At 40.5% G+C, this 19,062-nt stretch overlaps 2 protein-coding genes across 6 annotated transcripts in view; one reads left to right on the forward strand and one right to left on the reverse strand.

Annotated features, from left to right (window-relative positions):
* mmp24 (matrix metallopeptidase 24) overlaps positions 1 to 12,797 on the forward strand; it is an 81,502-nt gene extending 68,705 nt beyond the window's left edge. For all 5 annotated transcript variants that reach the window (XM_044183074.1, XM_044183106.1, XM_044183096.1 and 2 more), the window contains exon 10: positions 1,965 to 12,797. In XM_044183074.1, the coding sequence (XP_044039009.1) occupies positions 1,965 to 2,329 (365 nt within the window). In that variant the 3' untranslated portion in view covers positions 2,330 to 12,797. The remainder of the gene's footprint in view (positions 1 to 1,964) is intronic.
* A 2,900-nt stretch (positions 12,798 to 15,697) lies between these two features.
* Positions 15,698 to 18,995, reverse strand: LOC122869798 (zinc-binding protein A33-like). The gene is made up of 2 exons (XM_044183118.1): positions 18,845 to 18,995; positions 15,698 to 18,750 (listed from the first exon to the last, which is right to left on the reverse strand). The coding sequence occupies exon 2, from the start codon at positions 18,731 to 18,733 to the stop codon at positions 17,345 to 17,347; it is 1,389 nt and encodes a 462-aa protein (XP_044039053.1). The 5' UTR covers positions 18,734 to 18,750; positions 18,845 to 18,995; the 3' UTR covers positions 15,698 to 17,344.
* Positions 18,996 to 19,062: the final 67 nt, after the last annotated feature.

The following is a 19,062-nucleotide window of genomic DNA, read 5'->3' on the forward strand; positions in this document are numbered from 1 at the left end:
AACTCTTTATAATATTATTTACGGAGATCCAACACATCCCACCATGAGCAAGCACTTGGCGACAGCGGCAAGGAAAAACTTCCTTTAAGAGGCAGAAACCTCGAGCAGAACCAGACTCGGTGATCTTAGGATCAGCGGATCCTAAAGGCAGGCCTCATCTATTCAGTTTATTCAGACAGCTTTTTAAGCTGAAATCCAGAATCAGCATTTGATGATTTTAGCCGATACTGATCCATTAAAATAGACCCGAATCAGCCCGATACCGTCCTCGGGATCGGCTCAGGGCGTCTCTGCTCGCTGTCTGCCTGCTGCTCTTCAGTGTCTCTGCTCGTGGTAGCAGCTCGCTGCCTTTCAGCTACAGTCTGTTCAAACCAGAAGAATGTTATGATTTAAAATCTACCGTGCTACTTTAGAGTGTAATTTCATCACTCAGCAAATAACAAATTATTGCAAAAGTGACTTTGCTCATACAGTGATGTAAGGCCAGGTATGCTTGTTGTAGTTCTCTGCTGTCTGTGCTGTAGTTCAAATGTAGTTTTAATAACCTCACAGCTGTAGAGATGCTATTGTACAGAAAGTTACAGAATTCGGCTTTAAATTAAAAATTATTCCAAAACACATAAATGTGAATGAATAAAAGGAACCAAGAAAACATGTTGGACGCAGGTTTTACAGATTGTCTTTACGTAGTTGGTGGAAGAAACACTGACCCTCAGATAGTTCATTAAAACACCAATATTAGCTAAAACGTACACTTGCTTTTCATCACACATGTGTGAGACTGTGTGTGTTGTTTGTGAAGGGTTTATCCCTTCATGTTTTCTCCCCCTCCCTCCCCCTGCTGTATCTGTCTCTCACATACCATCACATTTGTCTCCCACCTACAGTGTCTGTCTCACAGGCATTACATAACATTGCCCTTCAATAAAAACAACCACTGCTGGGACTAAAATACTGTAGCTGCCCATAACCACCGTGTCACAATAGAAATTTTATTGACTCTAATGAGATTCTGCACCACGGGGACACACCAGGGCTAGGAGAGGGAGCTGAGGACACTGATGGATGTTTTCAGTTTAAGAAAGCCTTTCTTAAAAAAAAGAAGGGCAATGTTTGTCACTGTCGTGCATGTAACTGTTTGTCTCTTGAGAGTGAGCTTTTGAGGAACTGAGGAAACACAGTAGAGTTTTCTGGTGGTATTCTTGTGGTACTTGACCTCTATTCTTGCGGTGGCTTGAAATACAATATGTTTTTACTCCATTTGTACTGTGTGTTGTTAGCCATGCTAGCGGCGTGGCTCCGTGGATGGTAACATCCGTACACTGCTCTGGTCCAGCCTGAAATATCTCAACAATTATGGGATGGATTGCCATACAGTTTTGCAGAGACAGTCATGGTCTTTGTTGATGTGTGAATGAGAGGTAGAGGTTGCTACGCCTGTCCGTTAAGGTACAAAAGTGCTACATAAGTGAATCCGTTTACCTTTTATTTTGTTTTCAATATTACAATATAAACAAGAATATATTTCAACATACTGTCACAAAATCACCCATAAAAACAATCAAATCGTTGTTCAATGCAATGTAAAACAAACTCATTTCGTTAGTTTTGATTACAGTGTTCTTGGAATCGTTAATTTGGAGAAATTTGTACAACAATAACACCATATGGTCATACACGATGATACTGAAGTGATATTATTTAATCATGTTTTTTTGCTTGTTTCAGCTTGATGTAGATTTTTCATCTAGTAGTAAGCTGTATGTTGAATGCTTAACAAATATTTTCATAATGTAATTTTAATTTTTAATCTAACCCTTATGTGTCCCTCACATAAACCAACCCACCTATTTCCCTTCTTTGTTCTTTTTCCTTTACCTCCTACACACCTTTTCTTTCTTTCCTCCTTCATGCCCCATGTCACCCTCTGATCCTCCCCCACCCTCTCATCCTCCCCTCTTCAGACTATACGTACTTCTACAAGGGGAAGGAGTACTGGAAGTTCGACAACCAGAAGCTGACGGTGGAACCCGGATACCCCAAGTCCATCTTGCGTGACTGGATGGGCTGCGACCAGTCTGACATGGAGCGCTCCGGCAGCAAGGGTAACCGCGGAGACCGCCAGCTGCCCCTTGACGATGTGGACATCATGGTGACCATCAACGACGTCCCGACGACAGTCAACGCCATCGCCGTGGTGATCCCCTGCATTCTGTCGCTGTGCATCCTGGTGCTGGTGTATACGATCTTTCAGTTTAAAAACAAAGGAGTGCAGCAGAACACCATGACCCAGCACTACTACAAATACCCTGTTCAGGAGTGGGTATGACAGGCAACTCTCCTTTGAAGAGGTCAAAGTTCATGGATTGAAGGGGGTCAAGCGGTCGTCATGTTGTTTGCTAGCTTATGTTGGCTAATGGCCAAGGACGCTAGCGAAAAACAATGGAACAATGGAAGTCAGTGCTGAAAGACGCTGATTGTGCTAGCTAGTGATAAAAGGGCGCACACTGAAAATGCTCTGCGGAAGTAGATTTAGACATTGGTGTGTGTGTCAGTGTGTTCGAGAGAGAGCAAGAGTGCCTGTCTTGTGACACAAGCACTTCAGTGTAAAACAGGAAGGATACTGATTTTGTCTTTTCCTGTTCCTCACCGGGCAAGGACGCTTAAAACAAACATGGCTGAGGACAGTGAGAACAACTCTGCAAAGCCTCCGGGAGGATCTGATTAGCTAAGGACTGATAAGCAGCAGATTTTTCAGTCTTGCACACCTGATTTGCTCACAACTTTCTGGCTAAGTGAAACGGTGTCTTATGAGTGGTACTGAACTTTGACTATTTCTTCCCGGACCTACAACACGACTCTCCTTCTCAGTGAAAATAAAAAGAAAGAGGATTTGGGGCAGAAAGAATATGCTCCTTAAAGCCAGACACCACCTCCAAGTTTGTACAACAGCTTGTACACGTGAACTACTTCAACTATTAAGTCAGATGAAATTTCATTTAAAAAAAGAAAAGAAATTACTTAAAAATATAAAACTTGAAGATAAAATTTAGGTAGAAAACCAAGAAAAGAAAACCAAGGATCTCTCTGCGGATCACTGGATTTTGTTTAATTTATTTTAATTTAATTGGATGGAGATGTAAAACTGTTAAAGAGGACCTTTTTCTCTCTTTTTTTTCACCATACACAACAAAAAACATCTTCATCACCATTAACTCCGACCTTTTTCAACTCCCCTCAGCTAGTCAAACAAAAACAAAAAAATGCTTTGATTTACACAGCTTGGACTGGTGGGTTTTGGCAGATGTAGAATAGCTAGTCATCAGCATATAATGAATAGATTAATGACAGTTCAACAGCCTTATCTCTGTCTCAACAGGCCTAACACATTTGCTCATCTTTATTTAACAAGCTGCACACAACCTGGGCCAGTATTTATCAAACTGCTAAGACTGAAACGTTGGACTTAAGTGAAATAAAGTAAAAAGAAATCCTTCACTTTTATTCCTACTCGCAACATTGGGAAATAAAAGCTGTTTATCAAATGTCTTGACAACAACTACAACTTGAAAATGCTCTCAAATTTAAGGGATCTCCACAGGTGTCTTGAGTTATTTATGAGTGAATCCTAGATGACTGCAGTAAAAAGGTGAGCACACACCTGAGAATATTTTAAATTTGTAATCACGTTCCATTTCTTTTACATATCTTTTCTACCAGCAACAAAAATTCTTGGAGTAGAATTTTGTTTCAATTTCAGCCACTTTCCTATTAATTCATCCCTATTTATATGTTATAAATATATTAAACTGATGTTATTTTACATGTTAATTGCTACTTGAGATATCAAGGATTTCACACAGATAGAATGAAAAGTTACATGTGTTTTTGCACATATAACTATAAGGATGTTGTTGTTTTTTTTATAGAATTAACAATATGACAGATGTAGGGTAAATCCTTGCGTCTGATTGGCTCTTCCTGCTCTGAACATGCATGTGATAAATGGCGTGAGAGCTGCTTTTAAATGGCACTCTTACACTTTGCTGTAAGTAGGAGTGAATTGATTGATAAATGTGTCTGAATGCTCACGCTCAGGAAAGAACAGTTTTAATCCTAGATTGGGTCTTAAAGAGCGTTGTGTAATTCTGAGTTTGATAAATACGGGCCCTGAGCTGAACTAGTTAGCTTAGTTTGTTCCTTGAGTCTGTCTTTATCCTGCAAAAAGGGAGGAAATAGAAAGTGAAGGGACTGGGAGGCAGAATAAAGCTGGGTTGAAATAGAGGACATATGTGGGTCTGTATTAGTATGCTGGCTGTGGCGCCGCGACATCAACAGAGCTTAATGAAGTACTTCTGCTTAACAAAGCTCTAATAGGGACTACTCGCCCTCCACGTCCCTCGCTTTAATCCTACTGTCCTCCCTGTGTCTTTTCTCACTGTCCTCTTGTAATTCTTCCCGTCCATCTGGCCTCTCCTCTCTCAGTCCGTTCGCTCTCTCCGTCTGTCTAATCTTCCCCCCGTCTCTTCTGTCCATCTGTGCTGCTCTCCCTCGCTACTTACCTCGTCTTTCTTTGCGTCTTTTCACCTCACAATTTCTTATCAAGACACATTTATCTGTATCCAGATATGTGTCTTATATTGCTTGTTCGTGTTCAGTCAGTTCAGTCATGCTGCTTTCATTATGATTTAATAATGCTTTTATTGTTGGTTAAAACTAATGAGTTTGTAATTTGTCTCCAGTTTTGTCAAAAGCGCCAACATTTCTTGTTGTCTTTGGCTCTAAATTGTTGACTTTTACTCCTCACAAGGATTTGTTGACACATTTTAAGGCACCTTGCAACAAGACAATTCAAAGTGCTTTACATAAGATATAAAAGGTATTAAGAAAATAAACAATTGGCAATATAAAAAGATACATTTAAGTAGGATTTAAAAGAGTAATATAAAATTGTAGATAAAAAGAAGGTAAAATAGAATAAAACAGGAGAATAAAAATTACTGTGCAGTGCAAGATATGAGTAAATAGTCCCAAATTAAATTTAATATAAGGCAGTGACAAACAGAAACGTCTTACTGACTCTGGGAACAAAAAGCAGACCTGTTCCAGACCATCTGAGAGGTCTGCACGCTTCATTACGTAGCAGCAGATCAGAAATGTACTACGGCCCGAAACCGTTCAGTGCTTTATAATCCAACAGCAGCATTTTAAAGTAAATTCTATGACACACAGGAAGCCAGTGCAAAGATCTGAGAAATGGGATCTCTCCTGGTCTTAGTGGGGACTCTAGCAGCAGCTGTCTGATCTGAGACCTGTAAAGACAGCATTACAGTAGTCGAGCCCACTGAAATACACGTATCGACAAGGATTTCTAAATCCGACTGAGACATAAGTCGTCTATTCTTGATATATTCTTGAGGTGATAGTCGGCTGATTATGTAATTGTCTTAATGCAGCTATTGAAATGTAGGTCTGAGTCCACTTCCGGCCTGGTTTGTGGTCTTTAACGTTAGCGACTGAAGCAGAGCACTGACTTTTAATTTAAAAAAAATGTAAAAAAACAATTACTTAAGTTTTATCTTTGTTTAACTGGACAAAAGTTTGACACTCAGCGCTTGTATGGGACCGTAGTCACCTGGTGATATCATTACATAAATCGGTGTGTCGTCTGCATGATTGTATTATATGGTAAGATATTTCATTGTTTTCTATAATCTGAGCTAGTGGGAGCATGTAGATGTTGAACAGAAGAGAATTGAGCCTCGGGGATCTCCGCATCATTTTAGTACGCTCAGATGTGTGATTACCAATCGACCCAGAGTAGTCCCTGTCCTTCAAACAGGATTTAAACCAGTTTAGCTCTGTGCCAGAAAGTCCAACCCTAGTCTCTCTAGTAATATGTCTAGACAGACTGGAAACAACTTGTTACTTTTCATGTACTTTACACAAGTTGTGTTGGAAAATGAGCTAAAATGTGTTTGATGTGATCAGTGGTTTCTCTAAGTCACCTCCAGGCTTTACAGGAATGAGGATTTATAGGTTGTATACGTTTCTGTGGGACAAGGCATGAAATTTTAAGATATTTACTTCAATTTAAGGATTTAAAGTACAACAACCTGCAAAAGGGAACTGTTTTATATCAAATACATTAGATTAGCACCATCTAATTTTGACTCTAATCACCCAGGTGTCAGGTATGGTCACTTTTCCAATCTCAGAAAGACAAATTAAGATTTGATAGAACAGATCAAACACTCCAAAAATGTCGTCATTTTTCCTCTCTCGTGTCTTCTGGCCCGCTTGGTAAACATGAAGGAGCTATGTGCAGTTTACTGTTGGTGTGTTACACCATTTCTGAGTATTTTCTGGGAAGTTTGGATGTTTTTAAACAGCAGTCATTTTTGGATGCCAACATGTAAGTTCCTATGTTCAGCTCTGATGGAAAGATTTATCCAGCTGAGCACGCAGAGGGGAGGGAGCTTTGAGTCATCTTATTCAACACTCAAATCCTCAGCATTCCTTCTAACTTAGCATGCTTTATTTAAATGCACAAGCTGCTCATTTAAATGTCATTAACATATGATTCATAATGGTTCATTAAGAGGCCAGCCGGCTCTCCAGAGGGGGTTTGGAGTCCCCCATCCATGACCTCCCACCCCAGGCTAGAAATCGCTGTTGCAGGGCAAGTTGGGACATCCTAACTGAGTCACTGTTTATCCAGCCTGTCTGTTTAACTCATTTTCAGTTAAAGATTTAAATGCCTCTCTTTGGGTTGAGAAGAGATCATGAACCGTTTTTAAATGCACCGTCATCGGGCAAACAACCTCCCTGTTTTTATATTGTTCCTGAAAAGTTGTTAAAAGAGTTTCTGACTATACTATCATGTAAGCATCCGCACACAAATAATGCAGTAGGGTGCAGCGTGTCTTTCCAAATCATTTTCAAGGCTACTTTAGACTGCATACATTTAAAAGGGTACATAATGTCTCTCTCTGTCTCCCTCCCCCCTTGTTCTTGTTCTCGATCGCTCAGCTTTGTACCTTATTCCCGAGCTCTGTGTCCTGCAGTAACTGAATGTGTTCTCGCCGCATATCCTTGCAATTACTTGCTGCTGTCAAGAGCAATTCAGCACATGCAGCATTCAGCACAAATCGATGTTCTTCAATAGCCTCCGGCGCTATTTGACTCGGCGGAAAATCGCAAATTTGTTCCTCGAGAGTGTACAATAAACACAGAACAAGACATTCTGCTCCTTTTTACCTTTAAGCCTATATACAGCATACAGAATCTGTCTGCTGGGAGTTTGTGGAAACATGAATGTCTATCCAAAGAAAATTGCCTATTGGACCAAACTTGTCTTTCTCTTTGTGTTTTCTCAGCTTGAGTGTGATAGTCTGGACAGAGCTGATTGATTCAAGCAAAAAATAAGTGAGTAAAATTTGAAAAGTTGCATTCCAAAAGACGATATCCGACATTTGGATGAAATGAAGGCTGACATACATCAATTAATCTTCCAATTATTTTCTCAATTAATCATTTTTTTTTCAGAGAAGAGCGTTTGATGAGCCCAAAGTGACATCTTCAAATTGCTTGTTTTTTCTAACCAACAGTCCAGAACCACAAAGATGTTTAGTTTATGATCATATCGGACAAAAAAAGTAGCAGCAAATAATCACATTTGAGAAGCTGGAACCAACAAGTGTTTGGCTTGTTTACTTGAGAAATGACTTAAATGAGTAATTAATTATCAAAATAGTTGCCATTTAATGTTCTGTCGATCGAGTAGCTCTAGTCACATACATAATTTGAATATTTAGTATGTGTATGCTACATAACGTGTAGGCTAACAAAATGTGTTGCATCATATAATTGAAGCTGATATGGAAAATATTACTGTCAAAGTTGCACCAATGTCATTTTTTTGAAATATTAATTGATGAACTGCTTCTTTCGCAAAGGATGTCCTTCACTTTGGAATGAAACCCTTCGATATTGATGAACTCAGAACTTCTTAATAATTTGGTCACAGTTACAAAACACTGAAGATATGGCTCATGATATCACCAGATTATTAGAAAACAAGATTGTGCAAATTGACAGGAAATGGAAATTAGCTTAGTATGTTTACTCACAGCAAAACTAGCATTCATGTGGAGTTATTGGGATGATACTGGCATTGATTATTGCAACCCTAGTTTAGAAAGGCTCCATTTCTGGACTGTTTTGTCTCGATACCACTGTGTTATGTTTTAATTTTTTGATTGTCTTCCTTAATATTTTGGGGGACAACACTGTACAGGTCAAGCTAACTATTTTATCAGTTCATTTCTTTCTCAGCTGAAACTTTTACTAATGAAAAACACTTCAGGTTTTCTGCCTTTGAGCACTTCTTAGACTAGACGGGCAAAAAGGGGGATAGATATGATGTGATCCTTGTACTTGTTACGGTGGTTATCAGCTGTGTGGTGTCTCTACTTGACACTGGTGCACTTTGTAAATAGCAGAGCTCCAGGCTAGTTGTGAAACATTGCAGGTTTGTCATCCGTTGAGTGTTTTGATACTCTGTGATTTAACATGAGAGATGATGGGAAGCTAGAGCCGTAGCGTTCTCTCGGTGTGTTCTCCCTGAGGGGGGGAAACATTTCATCGAGCTAAGTAGGGGTTTCCATCCCACTTCAACACACCCACATGTAACAATAATAATAATAATAATAGCTCCTAGTTCATTTCACTCCCTCTCGCCGTCATTGTTGTTCTTGGTGCTCATTCATAATGTAAATGACAGAGGAGTTGTTGCTGAAAATAACTTGCATACAGGATTATCACTACTTCAGCGTTGCTATCAGGTACTTACTGTAGGTTTTACAGTATCAGATGTGCAGGCAGATTAAACCACCATTCATCTCCCTTGTATGTTGCAAGCCACTGAGTCGCTGCACTGATGCACTCGGGATTAAGTGCCTTGCTCCAGGGCACTTCAGCAGTAGATGTCGAGGGAGAGAAGAGCGCTTCTCATGCAGTTCCTCGTGCTGATTTCTACAGCGCATTTTGGGGCATTAAAGCCGGCGACTTTCTGGTCGGTTGCTTGATTCTTTTACCGGTTCGGGCTCCGGCCGCCCCGATGTCGCTTTGACGTCGAATGACTCCTGTTCTCACATCATCCTCATCGGGTTACGGCGGTTATATAAAAGGACACTTCGCGCTGGTTTTACCAGTTAAGCAGTGAGTTCACCTTGGCTTGTTGAGTGGACTGCAGTACTTAATGAAAGAGGGCAGTTTGTTGAATTTTAACAAGGGGGGGTGGTGAGCAGGTAAAACGTTCTTTTCCATCATGCTTTGCCTGGGGGGGAAAAAAAGACTTTCCTCCGATACGTTTAAGTCATTTGTTCTGTGCTAAAGAGACACCACCCCCCTTTATCCCTCTGGGAGAAAAGTCTGAAACTGTGTATATATTTACTGAGATTTACAGAACAGCAGTTTACAAAAGTACAGTGTATTTCAGCAGATGTCTGTTTGTGGAAATGGAAGAAGGGCACTTGAAGAAAACATACTGCAGTGATTTATTGTCGCTTATTCATATTACTTATGGAACACACATAAAGACAAAATATATGTACATGAGACTTTTTAACTCTGTGGTGGACGCTGTCCGTCCACCTCGCTTCTGTTTGAAACGTATTTATTCAACTAGGCTCTGTATTTGTCACAGAGGGGCAAAGGGTCCTCTGAAATATTTGCCTCTTGTATGGTTATTGTATGCAGACCTGGGATAAACTGGCACTGAAACGTACTTCATTTACGCTGCTGTTATTGGATTTGTCTGCCTTGGAGTCCAACCCTGCCACAACTCAATCCTGGTCACATTTCTCCTCTTTGGACATTTCACACCACTTGCTGTGCATCCACCATGTAAGCATTACTTTCAGTTCAAAAGAGGAAGAAAGGAACTCGGTTGCCACCGTGGCAGGCAGATGAGTTCAGGGAAAAAAAAGAAATAACTTTAAGAAATAGAGAGAAGTTACAGTTTAGCGTCGCAGTTTCCTCAGAAGAGGAGCGGAGAAGCTGATCTCTAAGAGCTCGGTGATGTCTTCACCTCGGGGTCGTTTTGTCCCAGGTCTGGTGATGGTCTGGACAACAGTGAGTTGCCTTTAAAGGTAGACTTAGTTATCTGATATCGCCACTCCCAAACAGGGGTGACGCTTGCCAAGGATGGAACATCTGCATTACAGTCATTTCAGAAAACTATTAACTTTAATCACTGAGAAGCAACGTAGTGATGCAGATTTGTTGTGTATGTGTTATACAAACATTTGTGGAAGGCAGAGTTGCTGTGGACATAGAAAAAATCTTGGTAACACTTTATTTGAACTGATATGTAATTGTAAAAAAAAAAAAAAAAAACATTATAAAGACTAATGATACACTTTCAGCTGATTCCAATTAATTGGCAGCGTAACCTTTTACCAAAGCGATTGTATTTTACATAGTGCACAGAAGGTCATAAGGAAAGCATATAATTCAACAAATATGGACAATTACAAGAAACAGTTTAAATTGTCAGTTTTTCCAGTCAATAAAGTTTTAGCATTTCTTTTAAGAAAGCTGTTTATGAATCTACATTTAAGTTCTAAATAATTTCCTGGTTCTTTTCTGTGTGTAGAAAACTGTCCCTATTTGCCCTTTAATTAGTACCAAACTACATCGTTCTTTCCACAAACTGTGATTAGGAGATGATTAAAGGATAGGTTCACAATGTTTCAAGTCTCTGTTAAAACAACACTCACATGCCCATATGTACACTGAAGCAGGTTTTACTTGCTGTAATCATTCCTGCTGTTCATACTGGCCTTTAAGAGATCCCTTCCTAATGTGCTTCCAGCGTCAGTGATGGAGGACGAAATACACAGTCAAAATCTTCCAAAGTGAGTTAGACAAATCGAGCGGGGATCTTCCAAAATTACAGTCTCTTTGGTACAAAATTCAGTCGTTTGTGTTACACCCCCTAGGTTCACTGTGTGTCATTTGCTTTTCGTCATTTGGTTGATTAGTACAATAGCACAATATCAACGGGGTCCTATATTATTATGTAGCCTTGTGGCCAAACCTTTTGTAGAGGGGCCCTGTGTCAAAGATTAGTCGTAACACCTTTATTATTATTTTAGTTTATAGCCTGCTCACATGGTGCAGTTTCATAAATAAAGTTGTGTTTCATCAAGTCACAGAAAACCTGGGGCCAGGTGTAAGAAAACTGGTTGGTTTCTGGGTCTCTGCAAATATGAAGAAGCTGCCATATATAGTGCGTTGTTTGCATTGTACATGGTGGGAACTTGGAGGAAACAGGGGCCCGACAGCAAATCTGTTGATTAACTTAAACTGCCAAAGCATCATAATAACGTCTGCCATTATGAACAGCAGGAACGATTACAGCAAGCAGAACCTGTTTTAATATTCATATGAGCACCTGACAGACTTGAAAAAAACGTGAACCTTGCGGCACCTGAAAAAGAAAAGTGAATGCAGTTATGCTAACATTTTTTAGGTACATTTTGCCTTCTGTTAAAGTTTATTCTTGACTATCCTCGGTAAGCTACATCCAAGACCATGAATGGCACGAAAAAATAAAAAGTAACCTAACGCCTTTCAAACTGTCCGCAGGTTTTTAAAATAATAATAATAATAATAAAACTTTATTTATAGAGCACTTATCAAAACAAAGTACAAAGTGCTTCACAACAAGAAAAATAAAATAACACAGTGAATGACGAAATATAAAGAAATAAAACACAAATGTTGACTGCTTCACATTAACCGGTCACTCTGATATAACTGGCTCTCTGCGTCCACCCACTGAGTTAAAGCTCACATTTTCTTCCACAAATTTCAAGTTTTATTACTAAAATCACATTTCACAACTTTTAGTGTATCAGTTCAAATTCCAGCTTAAACAGTAGAAACCCATCTCTGGCAAACGTTGCTGTGAGTTTGAAGTGTGGCTTCGCCTGACTAAGTCTTCCTTTAACTTGCCTGTTGTTGCCTTTAGTTTCTAATGTTCTCTTTTCTTAAAAAAAAAAATATATACATAGGTGAATAAAAACATATCAAAGGTAGTCTGGGCAGACTTTTTGAAGTAACAAGATATACTGAAGTTCTTTGGATAGTATAACAACTACTACTACTACTACTTCTAGAGAGATTTTATCAGCTATAGCTTTAAGAGAGATTCAATTCAGTTAGTTTTTCTTATAAAGAAAAGGAAACGTTTTCTGTAAATACCTTATGGTTTTTCTTTGGTTTTGGGTTTTTTGACTAAATGGGTTGATTATAAAATCAAAATGGAAAAAAATCTGACCTTGGCTCACTACTTTACATGCAAAATGATGCACCATTTTGTTTGTGGATTATTTTTTTTTATAGAGTCTTCATGTCGTCCTTTCCAGTCGGACATCAAATATCAGCTCATGTAAATAGAAAGACCAACAAAATCTTTTGAAAAGTTTTGTATTTTTATTTCTTTCTCTTGTTTAAGATGAAAGTCGTCATCCTTTGCACATAATATACCATTTTTATGACGATGCTTATATTGGATAGGCATGTTTACGTTAATGACTTGAGAATATTCTGTAATTCAAGTTTTATTTCTAATGAGACGAAGTTTAATTATTTAAAATGCTAACATGACTGGAACAAAAAAATACTTTTTTTCTATGTTTGGTTTGGTTTTACTGTCCCACGCCAATTATATACCAATAACACCATGTTCTGTTAACAATGAAATGTCAATAAAAGTGAAAACTTCATTGTCTAAGCTGTGTTTTTCATTGAGTGGATGACACACATTCTCGTGGATTATTGAGTTATTCAGTAATATCCAGATCTCTCTTTAGTTTCCTCCTTCTAACACATCTCTCTAACACAAATCTTTGTGCAGTTATAGCCTACTTTCAAACCCAGCTGTCTTCCTATTAGGCCTCCTGCTGCCGCAGAGCTTCGTGAACCAATAGATAGACTCTACGATCAAGATTCATCTTAAACTTTCTCCCTGGACTCCTCACTGCAGTGGCTGTGAAAATCAGCTCACTGAGTCAACTTTAAAGCCTTTAACACACTGACTGCACCCCGTCTCTGAGCCGTAACTCTGAACACACAGACGTGATCCATGTATTTTTAGTTTCAGCATGACTTACACTTCCTGACGATATTATCAGCTTTCTCTATCAGCACACTCTTATCACAGCTATGCATTATCTATTTATTTTTGCTGTTTTCTGTCTTTTTATTAAGCATTCACTGGGTTTGCTGTTACTTTTGATGTTTCTGTTTGTCTTGTCTTTATGTTTCTGTGTGTCCTCGCTGCGTGGGACAGCAGGAAACCTGCTGGAAACAGTTTCTAAACTGAGTCAGGCTCGCAGCTGGTAATGTTTTTTATTGTTCTGCTGTTTTTCCTGCAAAAAAACCCAAAAAAAACAGTATTCAGTTTGACACCGTTTAAGTGTACATTTCATACTTGTTAACTTTCAATAGCCTTGAAACTAAATGAACTTCTGCAAGTCCATTAACAGTTTTGGGGCATCTGTGAGATTATGTGCAGTATAAATCTACCAGATGTGCATAATAAATCTGCCTTGTGGTATTTTGCTGAAATACCCCTTTAGGGATATATATGCATCTCCTCTGGTGATGTGCAATATGTTCAACCACCTGCCCAGTAATGGGACTGGACAGACAGGATCTGTAGATACCGCTGCCTTCCAACACCATTTCAATTTCATGGCAATTTAATGTGTCATTTGGATTTTTCATGAGAAACTTTTATTTCCTGTATTTTGGTCAAAAGGATCATTATGTCAGCTTTCACATTAGTTTCTTTTACAGACTTTAAGCTTGGCGGTAGCATTGTTCTAAATGGGTCAATACATCACAATTTTGTAACCAAAGTTAAAGGCACCCTGTGGAGTTTTTTTAACCACTAGTGTCACTGCAGAGCGCCAGTTTGATGAGTCGGCCCGATATCGTTTGTTCTACCAGCACCCGCACAAGGACGCACACTCGCAGCACGAACACAAGGGTGACGTGATACACAACTCTGCTCTGAAAAGGTTTCTGCTCTTCCTTTTCCTTGAGCCATCACTATACTTCACCTCGATACATTTCAGAGTGAAATAATGTACTTTACGCTTAAGTAAAAGATGTGAGTACTTCTTCCACCACTGCCACAGGGTCGAGTTTTTTTCTGTTGTTGTTCTGTCTGTGATGTTAGTGTAGATCCGCTGATAGTGAAAACAGGTTTGCATCATTAGGCGCTGTCACGCTGTGGGAGGATGGGTGAACTCATGTATGTGTGCCCATAGGTAAATTGTAATTTCAGTATAAACTAACATTAAATGAATGCATAATGTTGCCACAGTCTGTCTGTGCGGCTACAGTCCCTCTTCCCTAGCCCCCCCCCCCCCGCGTCTCATTCCCTCATCAGTCTCTCAGTTCACATACCGACCCAGTTCCATTCATTCCCTGCCAGACCATTAAAGTGAACCATGAACCTGAACCTTACCCCGACTCTGCCCCTTTACCTGGACCTGTACCTGCCTGCCTGCCTACTACTCCACGTTTGAAATAAATCATCGAGCTGCACCTGCTCTGTCGCCTTCACCTGCGTTGGGGTCCTATCCCGGTTCCCTGTATTCATTGCATTGTGACAAATGTATTGTTGGTGCTTTGTATGTGTTTACCTTACCCTAAGCTTACCTGTGCAGGTGGAAGGTTCAGTTAGGTGAGGCTGAGAAGGTAAAATGCCATTCACTGGGGAGAGGATAGGTGGCAGCTTGCTGTGAGGCTGCAGATTTGTTTGTTGTTTAGCTTAAGTTATTTTTCCTGAATATCTCAGGGTTCATTTTTGCTTCTGTTTCATTAATGAATGCCTTTTCACTAGCACGGACCGCGCTACAACAATGTGATTTTAAAGGTTTAATGAAATGAGGGAGTATTGGATGTTGAGGATGGATGAATGGATGTGAGGAAGGGGATGAACGTGGGGGAGGAAGTTGTCTGTTTAGGCCGGTCTGGGACAGAGATATTGAAGGCCGTGGGGGAGGAGACTCAGTGTGGGGGATCCGTCTCGGGAGCTGAGTCACCCGAGCCAATTACAGGCCCCCAAAAGAGTCAACAGATTTAAATGGAGCTGAGGTGAGCGTGAGCTTGACGGAAATCGTTGAGCTTGTTGCAAATGTAGGTGCGATATGACAGATGTTTGGTGGACTATGTAGTTTTCCTCATTTCCTGGGTTTGTTTTTTTGTTAACGTCGGTATCCTCCAGTCTTGGTAAGTAGTATATGGTCTTTTTGAAATAAATCACAGCATATTTCTAAAGTGCTACAGAACTCATTACCTCATCTTCCCCCAAACTTCCAGCTTTGTTGCTCAGTAGGTCATACTGTTCCCCGAAATATCAGAATAGGTACCTGGTAGTTAAAAATACTTACACTGTCAATTCTTTTTAAGTTCCCAGATTGTTACCTCCTTTTTCCCTGACTTCACATCTTGTTCCCTTGTACCTACGTGTATGAATCTGTACGTACTGTACCGGTACGCCGTCAGTACAGAAAACTACACTGTAAATTAGGAAGAAATACACAGTAAGCTGCGGGCCTTCATCGAAAGTGTTACCAGACTTTTAGTCACTCTATTCCACTCTATTAAGAAATAAAGGATTCGATATGGTCTAAGATTAACCCTTCCTGTTTCCAACAGATGTCAGCAACACAACAAAAAAGGAGCAGTCATTAACAAGATGGCATGGTACTGTAGGCTAAACTGTAGGCTGCTGCCACTTTTTAGCACTATTGTACTGTATATTGTCATTGTTGTAACTTTCACAGAAGCAGAAGGCCTTCAAGCATTAACCTGAAAAGCAGAATAATGCAAGTCAAGTCAAATTTATTTCTATAGCACATTTTTACACAACATGAGCTGACCAAAGTGCTTTACAATACATATGCATAAAAAAAAAGCAGAGCAACAATCAACAAAAATAAATAGAAAAATCATGCTTATACCCAGACAGAGAGCAAGATAGAAATCTCACAGCAGCGTTCTGCACAGAGTGAGGACTGACTGGCTCCCATTTCTAAGGAGTTGCAGTAATCGAGACGAGCGCTAATGAAAGCATGGATTACTTTTTCACAATCATGGAATGTTAGGGAGGGTTTTACTTTGGCTAATGCCCATGTTACTTGCACAATGTTGTGTGACGTATATCCGTTTTACGAATTGCATGTCTGTTTACTTCCTGTCAACTCAGTGTAGCACCAACGTTAGCCTGATTTTGATAGCTTAGCTAACGTTAGGTCGCTATGGCTCTTTTTTTTTTTTACACTTGGTGCTTGGAAGAGCTGCTGACTTTCGCAAGACGTTGCAAGTCAGTCACTTTCATTTTTGGCAGCTCTTCCAAGCACCAGTGGAAAAAAGAGCCACAGCGACCTAACGTTAGCTAAGCTGTGAAAACCATGCTACACTGGTGCTACACTGAGTGGCTAGCTAACGTTGCTCACGGTTATCCAAGACACTGAGGTGATTACCAAAATGATTTTTAAAAAACGCATGCAAAAAAAACAAACGGTACATACTATAACAATATGTACAAAGCTAAATGTAAGTTAAGTAACTAACTTAAGGATGAACAAGCACTGTAAGGTGATCACTAAGGTTGGAGGCGAAGGTAACTTTAGAGTTGACAGGAAGTAAACAGACGTCACGTGCAGTTTGTAAAACGGATATACATCACACTACGTTGTGCAAATAGAGAACAATGGATTTACTAAGCGTGAAGAGGAGGCGACTATAGAATAGGGAACCTGTGTGTCGACCTACTAGTGAATTGGTTATGAGCAAGACCTCGCTTTAGAATGGGGGACATAGTCCGAGTTAGAAAGACTTGATTTAGACTTATTTGGACACTATTGACACTTGTAGTTTTGTGTTTTGTTACATAAGAATAGACCATATTTATTATAAGTATTATTAAGGGAAGTATTCTTGTGGTACTACCACCTTATAAGGCCCATACTGAGCAAAGCATATTAAGATCGTAATTCATGTAATTCAACAACTTCCTTCCTTACTAACAATAAGCAATAATTAGGAGGTTATTGAGGGAAAAATCTTAGTTAATGGCCTAGTAGTTGTAGAATATGGTCATGCAGAATAAAGCATTAGTAAGTGCTTTATAATGACTGATAAAGAGCCAGCATGCTACTAATATGCATGCTCATACGCAGCTGGTGGATGGTGAATATGTGTACCTTAATATAAAGTGTTACCAACATCATGAATATAATCATCCTCTTTATCTCTAACTGCTCTGCTCCACTGTCATAAAGACCCTCAGTGGTAATATCTTCAGTTTATCCACAGTGTAAATGAATGGAAACATCCACTCAGTGAAAGTGTGTGTGAAGGTGTGTATGTGTGTGTTAGTATCAGGATCTGTGAACGACAGCGTTCCTCTGTTCCAGTCCAGATTCGCTCTGATCCTCTGGAGCTTCTTCTGCACTCGGAGAGCAGTGGGCGGAGCTGGTAGTGACCGTGCTGAGTATTCACCTTTATATAACAATATTCCCCATAATCCAGACCGTATGCGTCCCTTCCTCTGGAGAGACTCTGCTAACACACCCAGAAACCAGCCTGTACTGTGTCCAACCTCGACCTCCCAGCTGTGAGTCCCTGAGTTGAAGCCCTCCGAGCCCAGGACAATGGGAAAGTAATCAAACCTCTCTGGATTGTCAGGAAGCTGCTGCTCGTCTCCTCGTCTCACACTGGTCAGATCTTCAGACAGGATGAGTCTTGGATCAGCAGTGTTTGGGTCCAGGATCACAGGAGTGTAGGAGACCATGTCCTTCATCTTGTTCCAGATGTTGAAGGTCAGGTTGCCCAGGTGTTTGGCCTGGTCTATCAGAGCTCCTGAGGGCAGCTGTGGATCCTCCAGCAGGGGGCGCTGCCGGACTCTTTCCACTGCAGCCTTGTAGTTGAGCAGGAATGAGACGTCTTCAGCTCTCAGCTGCTCCTCTGTGGCTCTGACTGTGTCTGAAAGAGCTGCTATCTCTCTGCTCAGAGCCTCCATCTTCTCCTTCAGCATCTGACTCTTCTGCTCCTCTTCCTCCCTCAGTGCAGCCATCCTGGCCTCCTCTTCCTCCTCTAGAAACTGGTGAAGCTTCTTAAACTGCTCCTTAATCTGCCTCTCTGTGTGTCGGGCCTGGACCTTCAGGTGTTCTGCTGTTTGACCAAACTTCACTTTAACTTGTTCAGAAACCTTTAACTTCTTCTTTAAGGGCTCCAGAGTTTCCTGAAGTTCCTCCTTGTGTTGTCTTGCAGCTTCATCGATGGGTCTGAATCTGTGGTCGCTGTGTTTTTCTGAATCTCTGCAGAAAAAATACAGTGGCTGCTGATGGTCCAGACAGAAGAGTTTGAGTTTCTCAGAGTGCAGACTGCAGAGAGCCTCTGAAGCTCTCTGATCTCTCTCCTTTAAGAAGGCCTCACACAGGTTCTTTAACACCCGGTTTAAAGGTGGTTCTGACTTTGAAGACCTTCTCTTACAAACTGGACACTCGTGTGCTGGATTCTCTCTCCACCAGCTCTGCAGACAGTCTTTACAGAAGCTGTGGCTACACGACAGAACAACAGGATCTCTAAAGACCTCATGACAGACCAGACAGCAGAAATCCTCCTCTGATCTGGAAGCCATTTTGTCTCTGAGTGAAACTGAAAACACAGCAGACAGAAAGTACAGTCAGTCACGGCTCCCCTCCCTCCTCCACTAACTTTCACTTTGAGTCCTGTTTGTAGTCAAACTCACATCCAGTGTGTGGAGTGTCCGCAGGCTGAAGCAGCGGTGTTGGAGTTTTCCTCGTTTCTCTCCTGTAGCTGAACTCACTCAGAGGAAGCTGTCAGTTTGGTCTGAAGGTGAATCTGGTCGTCTGTGTTTCAGTCTGAGTGTCTCTCTGTAGTGAGGAAGAATAACAAACTGTTTCCTGGTTTGTCTCAGGTGAGTCAGGTGAGGGGCGGATCTTTGTC

The sequence above is a fragment of the Siniperca chuatsi genome, linkage group LG2, assembly GCF_020085105.1.
Source record: "Siniperca chuatsi isolate FFG_IHB_CAS linkage group LG2, ASM2008510v1, whole genome shotgun sequence".
Taxonomy (NCBI): Eukaryota; Metazoa; Chordata; class Actinopteri; order Centrarchiformes; family Sinipercidae; genus Siniperca; species Siniperca chuatsi.